Here is a 19,641-nt window from a genome sequence, read left to right as displayed (position 1 = left end):
GTAAGTGTATGGGGTTTAAGTGTTTTTAGGGTGCTTGTGCCGTCAGTGACTCATTACCCATGGCCAACGATGTCGCCGGTCAAGTGATTCATTCAGCGACGACGACGCCTCCATACGCAAACATTTAATTTCTCCTGTACGGCGCTCCCATGGCATCGTATCCTCCCTAAGCATTTTACTTCCTTCTACTGCTTGGTCACTCGCCAGTTTTATTTTTATGCAAATGAATAGTGGTGGATCATTAAAATAAGAGCTAAAATAAGCCCTTATTTAGTGACGCGTTTAAAGGGCTGTCATTGCTAGTGGCTTTAATGATTTTGACCAGAGGTTTCCCAGAAATTATTTAAAGACCCGACTCCTTTTAAAGAAAGTCAAGCGAGGTATTTAAGATTCGCCTTTTAATTGAATTGTATATTTAACATTTATTGGTAATTCATTTTTTTGTAGTATTTTATATTTTTTGTCTTGTTGTCTGATATATATATATACACATATATGTATATATATATGTATATATGAATGGTATAGAAAGATGTTTATTGATTTATATATGTATTTATTTTTCTTGTATATTTCTTGTAGATGTCCTTTAGGTTAGTACTGTCCGCTTTCACTTACATTAATAATAAATTAATTTTTAAGACTTGTTCATGCACTTGCGTAAATATGTTTATATAAAACATAAATTTTCCTTTTCAATGCAAAGTAAGTATAAGCCAATTGAAAAAGAGCAGAACACCAAAAGCATCCACAGTACCAACGGCAGTGTCCGCTATGAATCACCTAATCAGTCTGTTAATGAAGTTAATGATTGGGAACGAGTTTAAGACAAACTAATTGCGCCCGTGAAGTTTTTTTTTGTGTTTTATTTCTGAGGGTTGCCGCTGCTTTTTTTGTGGCTATATAAGTCTATCTGTCTCATATTTCAATAGATATAATATAATTATCATAATATATATAGCTTAGTAAGAAAATCACTTAAAATAAGGCAAATTAAAGTGAAGGGCACTGGGGCGAAATTTGGGCAAAACCTAGCTAGACAACTAGAGCAATAGGTACCCATTTAACGTTTGGGAAGTATATTTCATTTATAGGCAAACCTTAAACCCAGCAAGTTAGTCTCTAAAATTATTAGTTTGGTGTTTACTTCCTCAAAATCAGACAAAATAGGTTTTTCCTACAATAAATTCGAGTCGTTGAAGCTTAGGTATCATTTCCTTCTAATAAATATATCGTTTTAATTTAATTAATAAATTTAATGCTAAAATAAAAAATAAATAAATGTATATAATCAAAAATGAAACAAATGAAAAGTATTTTTTAAAGAATTTTTTGTTTGTTTTGTTTTAATTGGAAATTTCGTTAAAAACATACATAATATGTATTACATATGAATAGAGAGAGGGTATGGGAGTGTTTAAGTTACATTCAATGCTTTTGTTTCTGTTGTTTTTTGTTTCGTGTGGTATAATGAACAAAATTATAAAATAATAATACATATTGACGTTGCTCACAAAAATTATAAGCATAACGGATTTTAAGATGTGATTAAAAACGAAACATTTTTCTTTCAAAATTTAAATATAACACTGGGTTCCGTTTATAAAAAATAATGAAAAGGTTTTTTCATTTTCAGTAATAGTTTTTTTTAAATGAAGCAACATATAAATCTCAAACTAGTTACTGTGTCTCTAAGAATGTGGTACTGGGAGAAACAGTAAAAGCACATACATCATGTTGTATAATATTCAGATTCTTATTAGTTTTTTTACTGGTTAGCAATCTACGGTTTTTAGGTGCGCAACTTACTTTTCTTTTTGTTGGATTATTTTTTATTTATCTTATGTTTTCGTTAGATACGTGTTTGGACGCCGAAAATAGCTACAGTTAAACTTCGATTATCAATTGTTTTTCTTTTTGTTGCTACACGAAAATGTTTAAATATAAATTTAGATTTTTCCCTTTTCTCATATTTGCTTAATTTTTAATTTCAATTTGATCTTTAATATGACAATTGTTTTCTGTCGATTTCAACGACGCCGCTTCGCTGCATTTGACGAAGCGCTGAAGCTATTCAATACAAATTTTTTTTAGCACATGAGCAACAAAAATAACAGAGCGTTAATAAATAAAACATCTTAATTCTTAAATAAAACGGAGCACACTATAATATTTATCATTCGTTTTCTTGACAAAATAGCACAAAAAATTTTGCTCGGGACCCACTTTAATAAAATAAATCAATAAATTCAAATATTTAGCAAGAAATAGAAGATGTAATCGAATATAAATAAATTCAATGAGTAGTAATTCATAATTTGGTTAGCAGTACGATTTAAATTTCATCTGTATGATGCTGCATTCGTTGCTTTTTCTTTCGTTTTAATTTTGTTTGTTCGCGCTATATACTTTTACCTTATATGTTTTATAATTGTAGTAAAGTAGTTTCAGCTTTGTGGTCTGGAATCTGGGATGTTCTCTAAAAGTCCAAAAGGGACACTTCTCCGAGTTGGGGATAGACAACTTGGTCCTGATCCGGCTGCTCTTGAATAGGAGGCTGGGTTTCCTGCACATCGTGTAAGCCGTTTTCCTTATTTGCTTTTTCAGCATTGATTCCGCCATTGGTTGTTAAAGTAGCTTCAGCTGGTGGTGCAACTCTTGGTGCCCGGATTGGAGAGTCTCCCTTTAGTGCTGTAGACTTGCGCGCTTTTAATCCAGCTGGCAATACCTTAGTGGTGGCGCTTTCTTTGGGTTTTGGTGTCAGCGGCTTGGCAGCAGTTTTTACCGGCGTTGTCTTTATAGGCGATGACTTCCTTAAATTCGCCGCCGTTGGCGCAGTGGAGCTACCAGGAACCAGCAGCCGGCGAGTTGTGCTATTGCTATTGGTTGAGCTGGCCGAGTGGGTAAACCTTGGAGCGGGACGAGCTGTGAAAGTTTTAGTGGTCGTTGTTGTTGTAGTGGTTGCGGTGGTGGAGCTGGTGCTCCTTCCCAATCCATTACTGGCCGGCTTGCTAGGACTGCGAGCTGAGAGAGAAGTGACGTTTGTGCTGGGCGCCTTGCGTACAGAGGTTGTAGCGGAAATGTTGCTGTGTGGCGACAAAGCATTTGGCTTGGCTGGAGCTGCAGAAGTGACGGCCGAGCGTGGTTTGGTTGCAGCCGACCCGGACCCGGAGGCATTTGCAGCTGGTCTGCGAGCTGTTCCACTGACTCCAGCCGCCGGTCCTGTTCCAACTGTGGGTGGTTTACGAGCTGCGGTGCTGGCCAAAAGGCGAGCTGTTGTCCTAGCTCCGCTCCCAGATCCATTTGCTGATGCAGTTCCATTTGCAATTGTCTTGCTGGCTGTGGTCCTTGCTCCCAAAGGTGCCTTGGTCACAGGAGCAGTGGCTGGTCGTGTGCTACTTAACTTAGTTGCTGCATTGCTGCTTAGTGGTTTTCGGGTGGTTGCTGTTGGCGTAGCCGCAAGCGAAGATTTGGTAGATGCACTTGTAGTTTTGGTTGCAACGGGGGCGGTGCGTGGACGTGCAGCGGCGGGCTTGGTTGCCCCGGCAGCACAAACCGTAGTGGAGCTCGTTGTGGTCTTCTTGATTGCATTAGGTGCAGATCGTTTAGCTTTTAGAGATGGGTTGGTTGCAGCGGCAACTGCAACAGCAGCTCCAGCAACGGTCGCAACGACAGCCAATGGAGCAGCAACGTTCCCCTCCTTCTTTGCTTCTGGAACAGCTTCCACCAATGACTCTCTGATCGGAAGCACAGCTTTTTCAATCTGAGAAATAATCGGTATCTCTACAGCAGCGGTTACTGGTGACTCCTCAGGAGCAATAGACAGCTCTGGTCCCTCTGAAGCAACAGATAGCTCTGGTCCCTCGGGAGCAGCAATCTGCTCTTTTATTGGAACAAATTTGTTAACAAATATATTCTCTTCAGCGGGCTGATCTTTTTGTGGAACGGAGTTTTCCCAAGCCGTCAGCAGTTGCTCCTTGCAAAGGAGATCTGGTAGCTCTTCTTGCTTGACACTCTTACTAGCACCCTTATGATCCGAATCGAAGCACTCTGAAGCAAGTACTTTCTCCATATCAATGAGAGGCGGCAACCGGGGTTCGTAAACTTCTTCCTGAAAAATGTAAAAGTTGGTTAGGTGAAAAACTACTAATTGGAAAAGTTAAAACATTAATACTTCTAAGCAGCGCACTTTTGAAAGAACTAGTAAACATATCTTTAACAGGTGTTTGGAAAGCCAATACGACGATGTTTGAGAAAGGTTGTACATAACTTTTTCTAAAAACTGATATCTAAACTGATGGCTTGGTTTTTGAATTTCCCTTTTTTGGAAAATCCATAATCGTCACCCTGCTATTTCATGCTCTCAACTCTTGCAATTACTCGGTTCAGGTCGCCTGCGCATTCCCAGGGGTTGACACGAATGCATACAAATAATAATAATAATGATGATATTAGCGGCTAATCGACTGCAGAACTTGTGAAAAGGGAACAACCAGGGCAACAAAGAAGTTAGCTGAACTTATTTGAACTTACTTTTATGCCACCAATAGCAACTAAGCCGAGGGTATTATAATATTATACTTTCATTCAAATGAAGGTCACATTTCCGAGCCTTTAAAGTATATTTATTTGATTTACTTATATTAAGCTAGCTTAAGTCTAGAAATTTGAGAAAATCGAAAAAAAAATTTTTTTTCTAATTCGATAGTTTTTATATTCACAAATATCTCCCTAAAAGGATTTTTCAAAACTCAAATTATTTTCAAAGCTATAGCCGTTTTAGTGACGTGGCAACTAGACCGGTTGAGGGAACGACTGGAGCTTTAAACGCGTTTTTCTCGAAACTACTTTTTTTGATGCGGTCGCCACTCTAACTCAAGTTCTAATCAGTCGATTTACTTGAAATTTGGCATGAATATTCTTTAAATATATCGCTATCGCATAAACCAACAAAAAATACAAATTTTAAATTTATAATATTTTAAAAAATTCGACAAAGTGGAAAAATTAGTGAAAAAAATCGACTTTTTTCTTTGAGTAGCCGCCATTTTATGAAAAAAAAGATATTTTTTTTTTGGTGGTTCATGCCATAGCGACATTCGTACTCATTAAGAATCTATCATTGTTTTATTTTTCAGATAACTACAAGCATAGATATCATGGCGACGCGGACACGGCCTCTTTTTTTTTTCCTCTTCTTCAAAAAGGAATAACTCAATAAAAACTAATTTTTTTTTTTTGAAATTTATTTTATGTACTCCTTTAAGTTTAATAAACAAATGATAAAAAAACGGATGGTAAAAATTTTTTTTTTTTGTGTTTTTTTATTAATTGTTAAAAAAAGGTCGAAATTCGAGCCTCTAGACTAGAAGACCCCCTTAAGGTACACAACTAGAAACTAACTAGTTATTAAAAGCATTAGCAACTATGACCTTCCGCGCATCTAGAATGAAGAAATTAAATGATTTTAGTTAGGTTTTCTTTGGAAGGTTCCGTTTGTCCGGTTATAAGCAAACTAGCCCCGTAGTTTTAATGCTCCGATACATTTTTAAAGATTTTAGAATTAGTTTTACTTTCATAAAAATTAAACGACTATATGATAAAGCTGCCATAGAAACGATCGAAAAATGTATCGACTAGGTTTATTGTTTTTAAGCATTGAAATCTAAATAAAGAATATTTCATTATTGAAAAAGCTGCAATGGTATATAAACTTCGGCATGTCGAAGTTTTCTTCCGAACTTGTATTGGATTCCTTTTGGTCAAAAGTGGCCATTTAAATCAGAATTTTTGAAAATATTAGAGACTCTTACGGACTGAAAAGTAACTGGAATAACAGTCACAACAAAGATGGAAAAATTGAATGAGAAAAGCAGTGGATTGGAAGAAAAAGTTTCAATGACTTTTAGTTAGTTTTAGTCTCTGCCACCACAAGTATGGGTAAAATGGGAGGAATGAATGGCGAACAGGGACGGAATGTGAGTGTAGCGTTAAAATTTTCCGGAACTTTCTTCTATCACGCAAAGACAAACTCGAAGCACCAAAAGCAGTGCGCTCTAAAACACTAAAATGTCATTGACCAGTAAATGCCACCAGCCGGTCCCATTAGCAATCAGTCGATGCCCGTTCCCAGGTCCACTCTCTTAGTTTCCCCTACAATTTCTCAATTCCTTGTTGCTAGTTGCCCACTTTTACCCCACTTGCTCAATAGCTGACCAGCTGACTTCCATTTGTTGCACTTAGGGAAAAATAGTTAATTTTTTGATAACCTTAACTTACTTCAAGAGGCATTTTATTTTCAATCAGGATTATTTGTTTGTTTATATATTTATTTTTTCTATTGATTTAGTTAAAAGTTTTTAGCCAAAGAAAAAATATGTACAGGGAATTTATTTAGGCCTTATTTAATTTGCAATCGAGTAAAATCAACATAGCCAGTGCAAAATATAAGTAGAGAATTCGCAACATATATCGGATATGTTTCTAAACTTAATAGCCAGTAAGGTTGAAACTTAGAACATGCTTTCGTATATAATGCACAAAGGTCCCAAAAAAAAACTTGTTTTTCAAAATGTGTGTATCATTCTACTCCCAATACTATGTTCTTTGTAAAATAAAGTGATACGCAAATCCAAACCAAGTTTGATCTAAAGAATTCGTTTTGGAGATTTTTTGTTTTTAAATTAGTTTTGCAATCAAGTACATTAAAAATTCCGTTTTGGCCTACACTGCGGACTCTTGACTTGGACTGTTGCTCAAGCGTAATGGGGTTAAAAGTGAGCTGAAACGAATAAGACCAAAAAAGCATAAAACATAAAAACTAAGCTTGGTCTTTTGGGAGCTCTTTTGGCATAGTTCAAATATATTTAATTTACTTACAATGACTCATCGCCTGGATTATCGTTAAATTTGCAAATCAAGTATGACCGATAATGAGGTAGTATGCATTTTAAAATATTCCATATATAGGTACCTCGCAAACTCCTTCCCCACGTCCAACTATCGTTGTGCGAACCTTAATAGCCATGATTATTGTTTGGAATTTTATTAGTTCCAAACTCTAGTTGGTAGCTCAGGAAGAAATCGGCCGGTGAATTTATTGTTTGCATTTGTGATGTTTTTGTATTTCTAAAATAAACTATGTATATAACAAACACAAGCGCATATATATGTGGGGTTTAAAACTAAATCTACCGAAATATAAATGGAATTATATTTAAGCAGCTTTAAATTTCCCCTTCTGCCGGCGGAAAAAAGTTTCGCAATGAGTCACTCTATCATTGACTTGCTCACCAACTTGTTTGCAGTGTTTGAGGATGTGTGTGTAAAAAAAACCACAAAAAGAACGCAACGATGACATCAACAATTTCTATTTGACGGCCACAACCCATGCCTATTTTTGAGTTTCTTAATTGCAAAAAGTGCGCAGAAAATAAAGAAAGTGCACGAAAGTTGACGTCAACTTTTTCATAGAGGCTGAAATGCGGGCGTTTAAGTGAGCAGGCAGGACGGAATTATTGTTAAATACATAAACAGAAATATCAAGTTCAACAGATGGCGTACATATGCATGAAAAGCAGAAGATGACGAAGCGAACCGAAAAAAGAAGGAACTACAGTCTTTATTCTAGATTACAATCAAGCTACAGTAACTATAGTATTTATTCTAGATTACAATCAAGCTACAGTAACACATTCTATTCGCAGCCAAAATATTGAATATATCGTTAAAATTAATAAGGCTTTAACCTTCTGTTTTAAAAGTTTGAATTTTAACTTAAAACAAAATTTGGAAGGACACAGGAAAACAAATGGCAACCTTCAACTGTTTTTCGCTAAACGTACGCACAAAACTACGAACAAAATAACAATACTGCCAAATAACAATCGAACAAGTACCTTTTTTTTCCTTATTTAATATTATTATAATTTAATTTAAAGTTGCAATGCCAGGAGACAAATAAAGATAAATTAATTTTGTATAAATCTTGTACTACACGTACATTTTATTTATAGGATTATAGTCACAAGTGCTCGTTGCTCTTTCGGGCTGCCGGCTTTGTAATATCTATTTTTAAACTAGCGAAAAATGTTGATACATTTTAAGGCAATGAAGGAGTACAAATGCTATACAAAATGCTATTTTATTAATGCTAATTAAATGAATATAATATTAATGCACATTAAACACCAATCATTTTTTAATTCAGCAGTTTATTATGTTTTGCAATTTAATAAATCGATCTAACGGCTTTATCAAACAAATGTTTTTGGCCGGCGGAGAGAAAGCGACAAGGTACATACAACCGCAACAGAACACAATATATTGCCGTCATACGATGATAGATTCTAAGCTGCGGGTATTCATAAATTTATTTTAATTACTCTTTTTGAAGACAAGATTTCAAGACACAACACCAGGACGATTGAGATTTTATGAACTTTGCAAACCATTGTGGAAGCCACTCATTTATAATCAGGCAAATGAGCCTTAGTCAAGTGTAAATGAGCGTGGCTTCCATAATACAATTTATAAATAAGCCATATTTTATGGAACTCCAATTCAGAGTAGTCCAGAGCATACTGAGAGTCAATGAATTATAGTACCGGTGGCATAAATAAATAAAAATTAACAAAGCCCATACAAAAAAAAAAAAATTTTAAAAAAAGAACAAAAAATACTAGACACAGCGCAAATTGTGTAGGAAAACCGGCAAACGCCCGTCGCAACATTTTCGCAAGCCAGACAAAAAACAATTCAAGAAAAAAGTAAAGCAAAGAAGGGGATCTGAGTAATGGAGACGAGGAGGAGATCGGGGAATAGAATGTGGTACAGGCGAGACAGTAAAGATAGCAGCAACCGAACATTTTTTTAAAACCACGTTGCGCATCATAATGAGTATATGCAGTGGTGATGATCTTGGTTCCGAGCTGTGTGAAACAGACTGAGCCAAAAACAATGACTCGTGGAGCCCCATAAGATAAAAACCATATAAGCAAATATACTTTTTTGGAAAAGCCTTTTCTGCAGCTTAAAACTAAATAATACTTCTGTAACTTAAATTTGTAGAAAGTCGATACAGGCGCTGGCTGATTTTCCTCACTGCAGTTATTTTTGGGTGGCCACAAAATTGCAGGATTAAACCAAAGGGGAAATTAAATAATTTGTAATAAAAACTGAAAATAAATAAAAACACATTGAGGTAGCCCGGTAGCATGAAACGGATTCAACAGAATTGAACCTGCATTTTCTTTGCTCTTTCTCCTTTTATGTTTGGTTATCTAGCTTCTGTGAAAGTATACAACGAGCACAAGAATAAATCGAAAATGTACAATTACAATAAGAAGTGGATAAAGAAAAATACATAGAGAAGGCAGTCGCACTGTAGTCGAATAAACACATTAGAACGAAGGCGCAGCCATGAAATTGACTGCCTTACTTGGCCAACTCGGACCTGAAGTCCGACCATAAACCGAAACACTCCAAAGCAAAGAGCCCCCTATTAACAATAAAAAACAGTAAGCTGCACGATGAATAAAAAAGGGGGAAAAGAAAAAATTGGACTCCAACTAGCAAATTCATACTGGTGCAAAATATGAGAAACAAAAAGAATGAATATCAAGAAGACGGCAATGTTTAATAGCGCAAATGGTAATAAAACACCTGGCCAAGTTTGTTGGCCAGAACACGAACATTGGTTTGGCAATTGGTAAAAAAGCGGCGAACAGCTCGCAGTAAAGCGGACAAGAGCAACGCTCCCTTTCTTTTCCACTTCTTATTTTATGAGTTCTTAAGCATTGCCCCCGAGTTTATACAACAATTAAGGCAAGACAAAAAGCCTTGTGGTTAATGGTCACTGCTTCTTTACTTCGTTAGACTACGAAGTTGAAATTATCTCTGGGCAATTTTAAAAGTAATAGCTTTGCCAGATAAATAATAATATAATAAATAAAATAAAATTTTAACCAAACGCAGTCATTTTTATATTCAACTGTTTACACATAGTTATCTTTCTAGGAAATTTGTTTGCAAAATTACCCTTACCATTCCATTTCTAACCTTAAATGCTTTCAAACTATTTATTTTTGTAGACTTTCCGAACTTATTTGGATCGTTCCTATGGCAGCTATATAGTTGTCGGATTTTTTGTACATATTAAAAAACGACGAAGTCTTTTTTCATTTATTTTTCGATTGTTAGTGACGGAGCTATATGATATATTACGAAGTTTCTACAACAAATAATACTATTTAAAGTCCATTGGAATATTACAAAACGTCAGCAAAGTGTGTAAATTTATAGAGGCAAGTGTTTGTAACAATATAATTATAACTTCTATGAACATTTATCAAGTTTAATGGCGTGCCTCGAGGTTTGGTTCTTTATTGTCCCCAGAAATGTTAAGTCTTGTTAGACATTCATTTAATCAACATTGCCCTAAATGACAAATATGTTTAGTACTTCTAAATGGCTTGTGTTTAAATCAACAATATTTTATTTTCAGTTTTCGGTGGATAACTTCCACGGCCTGGGTTCGTGCCGACAACATAGCACTTTGACTTCCTTGACTTGACTTTTTTTTATGCCAGGAGGAGAGCCGACGTAGGCCCTCAGTTGCCATTACTCGCTGTCCAGGTCCCTAAACGTACAGCATCCATCACTATCCAAGCGCTGCAGGGGCCAAAATGCTGCCACAGAACATGCAGCGAATCTTGTCTCACTCTTTTTTATAAAGTATATATATTCTTGATCAGCATCACCAGAAGAGTTGATCTAGCCATGTCAGTATGTCCGCCTGTTTCTACGCAAACTTGTCCCTCAGTTTTAAAGCTATCTTCCTGAAACTTTCCCAAAAGTTGGCTTTCTATTGATGGTAGAATATAAGTCGGAACGAGCCGGATCGGGCGACTATATCATATAGTTCCCATAGGAACAATCGTAAAACAAATTAAAAAAGTATAACTTTGTTGTTTTTAAAAAATTTTGTTTTGTTCTATGGGATTTTGTAATGTTTAAATACTATAGAATTAGGGTTTTAATTAAATTTAAATCGTTCATCCATATCATATATTCCAACAATTAAAAAAAATAAATATGAAAAAAAAATTATTTGGCTGTTTTTTTATATATCAAAATATTCCTTTGAAATATAGTAATTATTTACTATATCAAAATTACGCTTTTAGTTTTGTCGATGGCAAAATGCAGTGCAAAATCAAAATCGAAATGTAATAACTGGAAGGGTATATAAAGGACAGCATTCCTTCTTGCTTTAATAAATATTTTGTTTACGCGAATTTCCGAATGTGGAAGTTGAGAAATGTCTCTCAGATTTATATTGTTTTTTTATTTCATGTGAAGGATTATTGTATATCAACGAGTAAACAGATTTATGGACTCTGTAGTGACCAATATTACTTTAAATACATTTACTAGATTTACTTTTAAAATAAGAGACTTTGGCATTTAGGAGTTGCCAAGGTTTTTACCGGTTCTGTACGACTTCAACATTTATGTTTAGAAAAAGCAATGGAAATTTAGGAAAGGCACTGACAGTAAGAGTCGGCATGAAATCTAAATTCTGCCATCAACAAGCTGAAACCATTTTCTTTAAAACTCGAAATGTAAAATATGGTCAAATTAATCGTCCAGAGTTCTCAGTTTGCCTGAGTTGGCCCTGTTTTGTGTTTCTCCTTCTCTGTTTGGGTCTCTGTTTGCCAGGCTGCATTGGTAAGCGAGTTTGAAGTGCTCCGCAGACGGCGCCTTTTTGCCGATCAACTCTACTCCAAGTCAGCCCACACAGACCAAAATCAGCAGCAGCACCACAGCAAGTTATATTGCACAAACATATTTTGTTTCGGCCTTTTGGTTCCTCATCGGCTGTTGAGAAACCGTAAAATTAAACAAGTTTTTACAGATACAGAGCCAAAAGTGTACAGACTTCAAACGCATACAAATACGGCCACAAAAATAACACTGCAAGAATGCCTAACTTTTTGTTTACTAATAATTTTATAAATTTCCCTATTAGAAAAAGAGATTAGAAACTTGTAACTTTCTTCACCATTTTCGATTACTGAAATCCAACTAAATTTGCCTAGGACTGGCAAATTCAAATTTGGTTTGAACGAATCGCCTTTTGAAGCAGATCCATATTATTACTGATAGGATCGGAAAGGAATCTATACACCCAACCAGTAAACAGAGCCAAAAGTGTACAGACTTCAAACGCATACAAATACGGCCACAAAAATAACACTGCAAGAATGCCAAACTTTTTGTTTACTAATAATTTTATAAATTTCCTTATTAGAAAGAGATTAGAAACTTGTAACTTTCTTCACCATTTTCGATTACTGAAAAATATTTTCAAAATCCATATAAATGGGCTATCTAATTTACGAGCAAAACATAATAATTCATAGAGTGGGAAGGCTATTTTAATTAAGTTAATAACCTTAATGGGTTTTCAGACTTATTTATGACGTAAGCGATAGTATGATTGACAAAAACTAGAGCCACCAATGTATCCTATCCGTCATGGTATACGATTTGCTATGCGAAAGAAAAACAACCATATTTCTGAAATGGTTAAATAAAAATACTATATCTCAAAGTATCTCACATATGTAAAGAAACAGCAAAATTATTTTATTGTTGCAATGGGGACTATTTGTCGATAGCTGATATTTGATCTGGCAAGTTCCGACAGAAAGAATACTTTTTGTAAACTTTCATCCAAATAGCTTTAAAACTGAGGGACTATTTTGCGTAGAAACGTACAGTCGGACGGACATAGGTAGACCGATGCTGATCACCTGGTAATGCTAATCAACAATATATATAAATTATTGGGTCGGAAAATTGCTGTTCACTGCGAACTTTTGACTGAAATTATTCTGCAAGCGTATAAAAACTATAGACGATGTTATAAGAAGTGATTCAATCAAAATTTGAACAAGAAAGGAAAGCTAACTTTGGGCGGAGCCGAAGTTGATATACCCTTGCAGAATACTCTGTAAATTATATTCTCCAAAATTATTCATATGATGCATTTATAATACTCATAAAAAATCCCAACTTCCTAACTTTAAAAACACCAAAGTTATGACATTTCCAATCGTTCAGTTATATGGCAGCTATAGGATATAATCGGCCGATCCTTATGAAATTTGGTAGGTTGGCTGGCCAAATATAACACCCATAGAAAATGCCGACTTCCTAACTTTACAAACACCAAAGTTATGGCATTTCCGATCAATCAGTTATATGGCAGCTATAGGATATAGTCGGCCGATCCTTATGAAATTCGGCATGTCGGATTGATTAGCCAAATACAAAACCCATAGAAAATCCCAACTTCCTAACTTTACAAACACCAAAGTTATGGCATTTCCGATCTTTCAGTTATATGGCAGCTATAGGATATAGTCGGCCGATCCCGGCCGTTCCGACTTATATACTGCGTGCAAAGGAAAGAAGGGTGTGTGCAAAGTTTCAATTCGATATCTTTAAAACTGAGAGACTAGTTCGCGTAGAAACAGACAGACGGACAGACAGACGGACAGACGGACAGACGGACAGACGGACATGGCTATATCAACTCAGGAGGTGATCCTGATCAAGAATATATATACTTTATAGGGTCGGAGATGTCTCCTTCACTGCGTTGCACACTTTTGACCAAAATTATAATACCCTCTGCAAGGGTATAACAAGAATATTTTTTGTTGGTTAATAACGATTAACAAGAATTTCATTTCAATCAATCCTGTACTGATGAAAATATCTTAACATAAAATAACAAGGAGTAACAAATGTTTAATAATGTGGTCTGACAGTTATCATTTCACTCTATCTAAAACAATAACATCAGGAATGTTATATGTAAATTATATAAATTTTAATTAAACCAAAAGGGTTTAATTAAATGACAAGCGTATTGTGTTATATTTGCACTGGCGAAAGTTGCTTCCACAATATAAACCTTATATGCAATTATAATTATTACAATTATTTCTTGTGGATTGCAAACGCGACGACAAAAACCTGAGTCATTACTTAGACGCGTGAACAAATTTAACTCGTGTTATTAAATAATGTTTTCGGTCGCCTGATTAGAGGAAGGCGCATTTGATAAGTGTTGAGTTAATAAAGCTTTGAGTGATCAGAAGTCAAGGTGCAATAAATGCTAGCTAGATTGCAATAGATGCTTTTGGCACTACCCCTTTGGCGAAATATTTATACCCTTGCAGAGGGTATTATAATTTTGGTCAAAAGTGTGCAACGCAGTGAAGGGGACATCTCCGACCCTATAAAGTATATATATTCTTGATCAGGATCACCTCCTGAGTTGATATAGCCATGTCCGTCTGTCCGTCTGTCTGTTTCTACGCAAACTAGTCTCTCAGTTTTAAAGATATCGAATTGAAACTTTGCACTCACCCTTCTTTCCTTTGCACGCAGTATATATGTCGGAACGGCCGGGATCGGCCGACTATATCCTATAGCTGCCATATAACTGATTGATCGGAAATGCCATAACTTTGGTGTTTGCAAAGCTAGGAAGTTGGGATTTCCTATGGGTTTTATTTTTGGCCAATCAATCCGACCTATCAAATTTCATAAGGATTGGCCGACTATATCCTATAGCTGCCATAAAACTGAACGATTGAAATTAATTTAATTAATTTCAGACAGTGTTTTTTGAAACGAAATAAGTACATTGAGAAAATTTTTTTCTTGTTATTACTATTCATAATATATATTAACATTAAAATAGGGTCGAAAATTTCTGCTTCACTGCACCCTTTTGACTGAAATTAAAACTTATCAAATCATTTAGCATAACAAGACACACGACGAAGTTATTGTCGCAGAAGTTTTAGAAACGGCAGGACACACTAACTAAAAAAATCAAAAAAAAATTATAACTTTGTTGTTTTTAATATTTTGTTGTTCTTTGGGGTTTTGTAATTTTTAAATATTATTTAATTACGGTTTTAATTAAATTAAAATCGGACAACAATATCATATAGCTGCCATAAAAACTATGGCAAAATGCAGCGCAAAGTCGACTTAACTTCATTGTTTCTAGTAATATAGGCATAGAAATTGAGCTATAGTCGATTTGTAATAACTACAAGGGTATATAAACTTCGGCATCCCGAAGTTTGCTTCCTTTCTTGTTTTTGACTAATTTTCTGTTTCTTATTTATATACGTACATATAAGCAATAATTATTTTTTAGAGCCACATCAAGGCCCGGAAGCTTTAATTTATTTTAAGAAACTTATATTTTCGGATCAGTTTATAAAGCTAAAAAAAAATGTACGAAAGTTTTACACAAACCAACCTCGATTGGAAATGGTGATAGGATTTAGTTAAGAACAATGCACAACAGGCACAAAATTCATAAAAATCACATAAATGTGCAGGTTAAACACCATATACATACATATGTATGTATATGACCCAATTAAGTGAGCGAGCAGAGTTAACTCTGTCCACTCTCTCCTAATTCTTTTTTCAACTATGTATCTATCTCTGGTCGTCTGTGCAGTTGCTATCGTTGTTGTAATTATGAAAGCGTGTCTGTGTGTGTGCATTGGAGCTGGAATTTGCAGCGAAGCGAAAAGATTGCCAGCTCTTGCAGCAGTTGGCAACGCCATTTACTGTTATTGTTGTTTCTGCTGGTCATGCAGATTGCAGATGAAAAACAAAAGAGAACGAGAAAAAGAGAGAACTGCAGAGAAGGCTAAGATTCATTGGAGTACATACAGAAATGCATTAGGCACAACTTACAGAAATCCCAATAAGAACGGAAATCACGAAGAAATCTAAATAATTTTATGTGACTACTTCTTGAACGAGAAGAAATTCGAAGCACCAAAAACGCAAACTAGGATATAAAAAACGCAGGAAACAAACAAATCGCAGTCCTTACAAGAGTATGAAAAATGAATTTTAACAGTTTGTTATAACTATGAAGACAACATAATTCTTAATTCTCCTGGCAATAGCATGTCCTGTATGGTGAAAAACTTAGTGATGACGTCCCTCAACTGGACCACACCCGAATGCAACGAACAAAGGAAGAGCACAGCAGGATAAATATTCAATACATTTCTCAATGCGATCAAGGGGATTATATACATTATATATATATATATGCAACCGAAAAAACTGAGGGCCTAGTTTGCGTAAAAATGGACAGGCGGACATGGCTAGATCGACTCGTCTAGCTATGCTAATCAAGTAAATATATTCTTTATACGGTCGGAAATGTGCCTTTCACTACGTTGCAAATTAAAAGATTATACCCTCTGAACTTAATTGGGCGTTGGCATCTTAGTGCACAAAAATAGAGTATATAAATGTTCAAAGGTAGAAATAAAATATTTACCAATATTTATATTTTTACGGAAGGAAACTAATCAAGAACATTTATTATAATAATATAACTTCTCATGAGAGATAAATTAAAAAAATAATAGAAAAACTCAATGCCCAAAAATAAATATTTTTTAAATCCTAAAAATAACAGGCCCAACTGCACAGCAGTAAACATAGTGAAAGAAACCCTAAAATATAATTATTCTTATAATAATTTAACTTCCACGAGAATTACTTTTGAGCCGAAAAATTATGCAGTCTACTCATTAATAAACAATTTTTTTTCGAATCAACTCAAAGCTTCAGAAAGAGAGTAGAGTCAAAAATGTAGGGAGTGGCGGGGATGAAAGCAAATGCAGTATAGTATAGGAGTATACCAACAAATTTAATGATTTTTACGCCGGTGTCCAGGTGAAAGGCAAAGGCAAAAGCAAGTGAAAATAATAAATTATGTGAGGCACAACTTATAATAATTAAAAATCACTATTTGGAACTAGAACTTGCAAAAAACGAGTGTATAATAAGCACTATATGGTACTTTTATGAAATCATTTTGCTTTCAATTTAGTTTACCTGTGGAAAAGATTCGAAGATATTTGATTCCTGTTTCCACCTAGTCTCCTGAAGCGCCACCTCCGGGTCCTCTACCAACTCCTTGGTGTCCTCGACCAGATGCTTTTCTTCAGTAGAAGCAGAAGGCGAAGGTGTGATGTCCACAATGTCAGCCTGCTGGGATTCCAGCTCCAATTTTGCCAAAGGCGAGTTTGATTCGGGACTAAACACTGGTGCACTGGTGTCCAGCAGAAAGCTCTGGTCGGCAAATTTTTCGGAGTCCTCCACTGGGAGCTGCTCCAGCTCTTGCTGCTCGTTCTTTTGGGCTTCTATGCAAATATGCTCCAAATAAAAAGAAGCCTGCATGGGATCTTGGTCAGAGTTGTTGAACAATGGCAGCCGATGCTGCTCGGGCTGGAACTGGAGCTCCTCAGTAGAAGGCGACTGTGAGACATGCTCCTTTTCCTCCACATTGAGCAGCTCTTTTTCGTCACCCGTCTGAGTGGGCAAGGGTTGCACGGAATTTAGGATGTCTTCGATGGAGGCGTTGTGCTCCGCATAAAGCGATTGCTTCATGATGTCGCCGCCGGCGGGCAGCTGATCTAGGGACAAGTCCATATCGACACAGGTTTCTGGACCGTGGTCTAGGAGATCCGCCAAGGCAGCTGGCTCAGCGGTTCCTACACCGTTTAACAACTGCATCTCTAGGTTTCCTGCGTTAAATATATCCGATTCCTGCTCCAGTTCGTGGGGTCTCTTATCCGCCTCAATGTCGAATTCCCGCTCATCGGGCACTGCAATCGCATCCATGTTTTCCCTGACGGAGCCTTTGCGGGGACTCTCCGCCACCAGATCGTCCAAGGGACCAACACCCAAGAGCTGGCGGGGAGGCAATCCGAGTTGTGGCTCTTCCACGGCGGAAAGAGGAGAGGAAGGCTGGGAGCCAAAGCTGGGCACAAAGGCAACAGCATTGGGATTCAGCTGGGAGTGACTTTCCTCCTGTTCCTGGACATAATCACAGTTTTCCTTGTTGTCGAAGCCCTTCAGCAGTTCTTGGACAGCTGGCTGGGGTACCAGGACGACCTCATCCTGCTCCAAGGGTGTCGGATTATTCTCACTGAGACTGCTGGTTCCGTAGGTGGTGGCCACAGAGCTGGGCTCGTCCTCGTCCTCCTGATCTTGAGACTGCAGCTGCTGCTGTTGTTGCTGCTCCCCTAACAGGTTTGCTTCCTGGGATCGCTGCGGATCCTGGGCCGCCACTTCTCCCGTGGAAGTGGTGGTGTTCGAGTTCGTGGACAAGTCCCCATCGTTCTTGATCACTTCAACATCCTCCTCCTCAAAAGCCAGACTGCGACTAGCGGCAGCATTGTTTCCCAGGATTAGACCCTCAGTCTGCGGACCGAGGCCGAACCCGTTGCCATTTTTCTGAGGAAGCTGCTGCTGTTGCAGCTTCTCGCTCTGCTGCACCTCGTTTATGTACTTCCACTCCTCGGCCTCGTCCCCATCGCCGTCCCGCTGATCCGATTTAGAGGACTCGATACCAGGAGCGGAAAGTTCCTCGCCGGCAGAGTCGGTCACATGAAGATGCTGCTCACCGGCACCCCCGGAAATTTGCAAGCTCTCGGATAATCGGTTCTGCAAGTAGTTGTCGAGCTGAGCGTTGTCCTCGTGGTGCTCCATTCTTACGAATTCGTCTGCAATTATTTGTTCGGCCAACAGAAGCAGCTATTGCTGTGAGTGAGATGATTCAGCTTGCTCGTGATTCACACGCCACTACGTTTTATTTCTTGATTTCTCGCTTTTGGCGTTGCCTTTCTTGCAGATTCTTGCACTCACACAGCCACACTCACTCTCGCACGCACAGGCGATAAGAAAGAGAGACGCAAAGGAAGTGTCGAGAGAACGAATTTTTGCTTGTCCTTCTTCCACTTCCTTCGAAGCACTTCGAGCTTCAACGACTTGTCGAAATTGTAATATATTTGGCTATCAGTCTTTCTACGCTCACAGTCCGCAGGGTTTTATTTTCCGTACTTTTCCGCTTGTGTTCTTTTTCAGATGCTTTTGCTACTTTTGAATTGTTTGCCGACCGCTTCGCTGAGCACACACCATCCACCAAAAAAATCGAAACCAGTGTGACCGACCACGTAGAGGTCGGAAAACACCGATGCTAACACCGATGGTTTAATAACATCGGTAGTATCGATGTTTGGCAGGGCATCATCGATGTTTTTCCAGGTCAGACGAAATGTCAGTCGAACTTTTAAAAACAAAAAATATTACTCCAGCTCTGGCGCTCTGGCGCTCTGGCACTGATGTGACTTCAGTTCCTAGGAACTCTTTTAGTTTCCACTCGAGTTCTCACGCTTTGTTAATTTAAATACAAATTAAGGAAATAAAAAACATAAAAACATGAACAGAAACTTGTCAATCTCAAATGCATGTTATATTTTATCTATCTTTGAATACTATTTTTTTTAATGGTTAGATATTTAATTTTATGATACATTTATACAAAGGCTTTTTAGGAATTTCTTTAAGTGATGATTAATTTTATACGGAACTTTAAACATTATCAATTATAATTAAATGTTGTTTCTTTTATTATGTGCCGTGACTTAATATTCTAAATGAAATAGAAAAACGATAAATAAATAAATATTTGGCTAAAAAATATCGAATTTGTGGAAACCAGAT

General features: G+C 36.8%; 1 protein-coding gene across 1 annotated transcript; it reads right to left on the bottom strand.

The window, feature by feature from the left end:
- Positions 1-1,314: 1,314 nt before the first annotated feature.
- On the bottom strand, positions 1,315-19,087 carry LOC108040586 (205 kDa microtubule-associated protein). Its single transcript, XM_017118091.2, has 2 exons — positions 16,969-19,087; positions 1,315-4,111 (listed from the first exon to the last, which is right to left on the bottom strand). Exons 1-2 carry the CDS (start codon positions 18,625-18,627, stop codon positions 2,480-2,482), a joined length of 3,291 nt encoding a protein of 1,096 aa, XP_016973580.1. The 5' UTR covers positions 18,628-19,087; the 3' UTR covers positions 1,315-2,479.
- Positions 19,088-19,641: the final 554 nt, after the last annotated feature.

Source organism: Drosophila rhopaloa, unplaced genomic scaffold (genome assembly GCF_018152115.1).
Source record: "Drosophila rhopaloa isolate 14029-0021.01 unplaced genomic scaffold, ASM1815211v1 contig_167, whole genome shotgun sequence".
Lineage (NCBI taxonomy): Eukaryota > Metazoa > Arthropoda > Insecta > Diptera > Drosophilidae > Drosophila > Drosophila rhopaloa.
Note: the sequence above shows the minus strand (reverse complement) of the source record. Positions and strands in the feature narration are given on the sequence as shown.

Bases quoted from the DNA above. Each gene is read 5' to 3' on its own strand.
- LOC108040586 (XM_017118091.2), bottom strand. From the start codon at position 18,627: ATGGAGCACCACGAGGACAACGCTCAGCTCGACAACTACTTGCAGAAC. The intron at 4,112-16,968 runs GTAAACTAAATT...TACATTTTTCAG, and splicing joins TCTTCGAATCTTTTCCACAG to GAAGAAGTTTACGAACCCCG.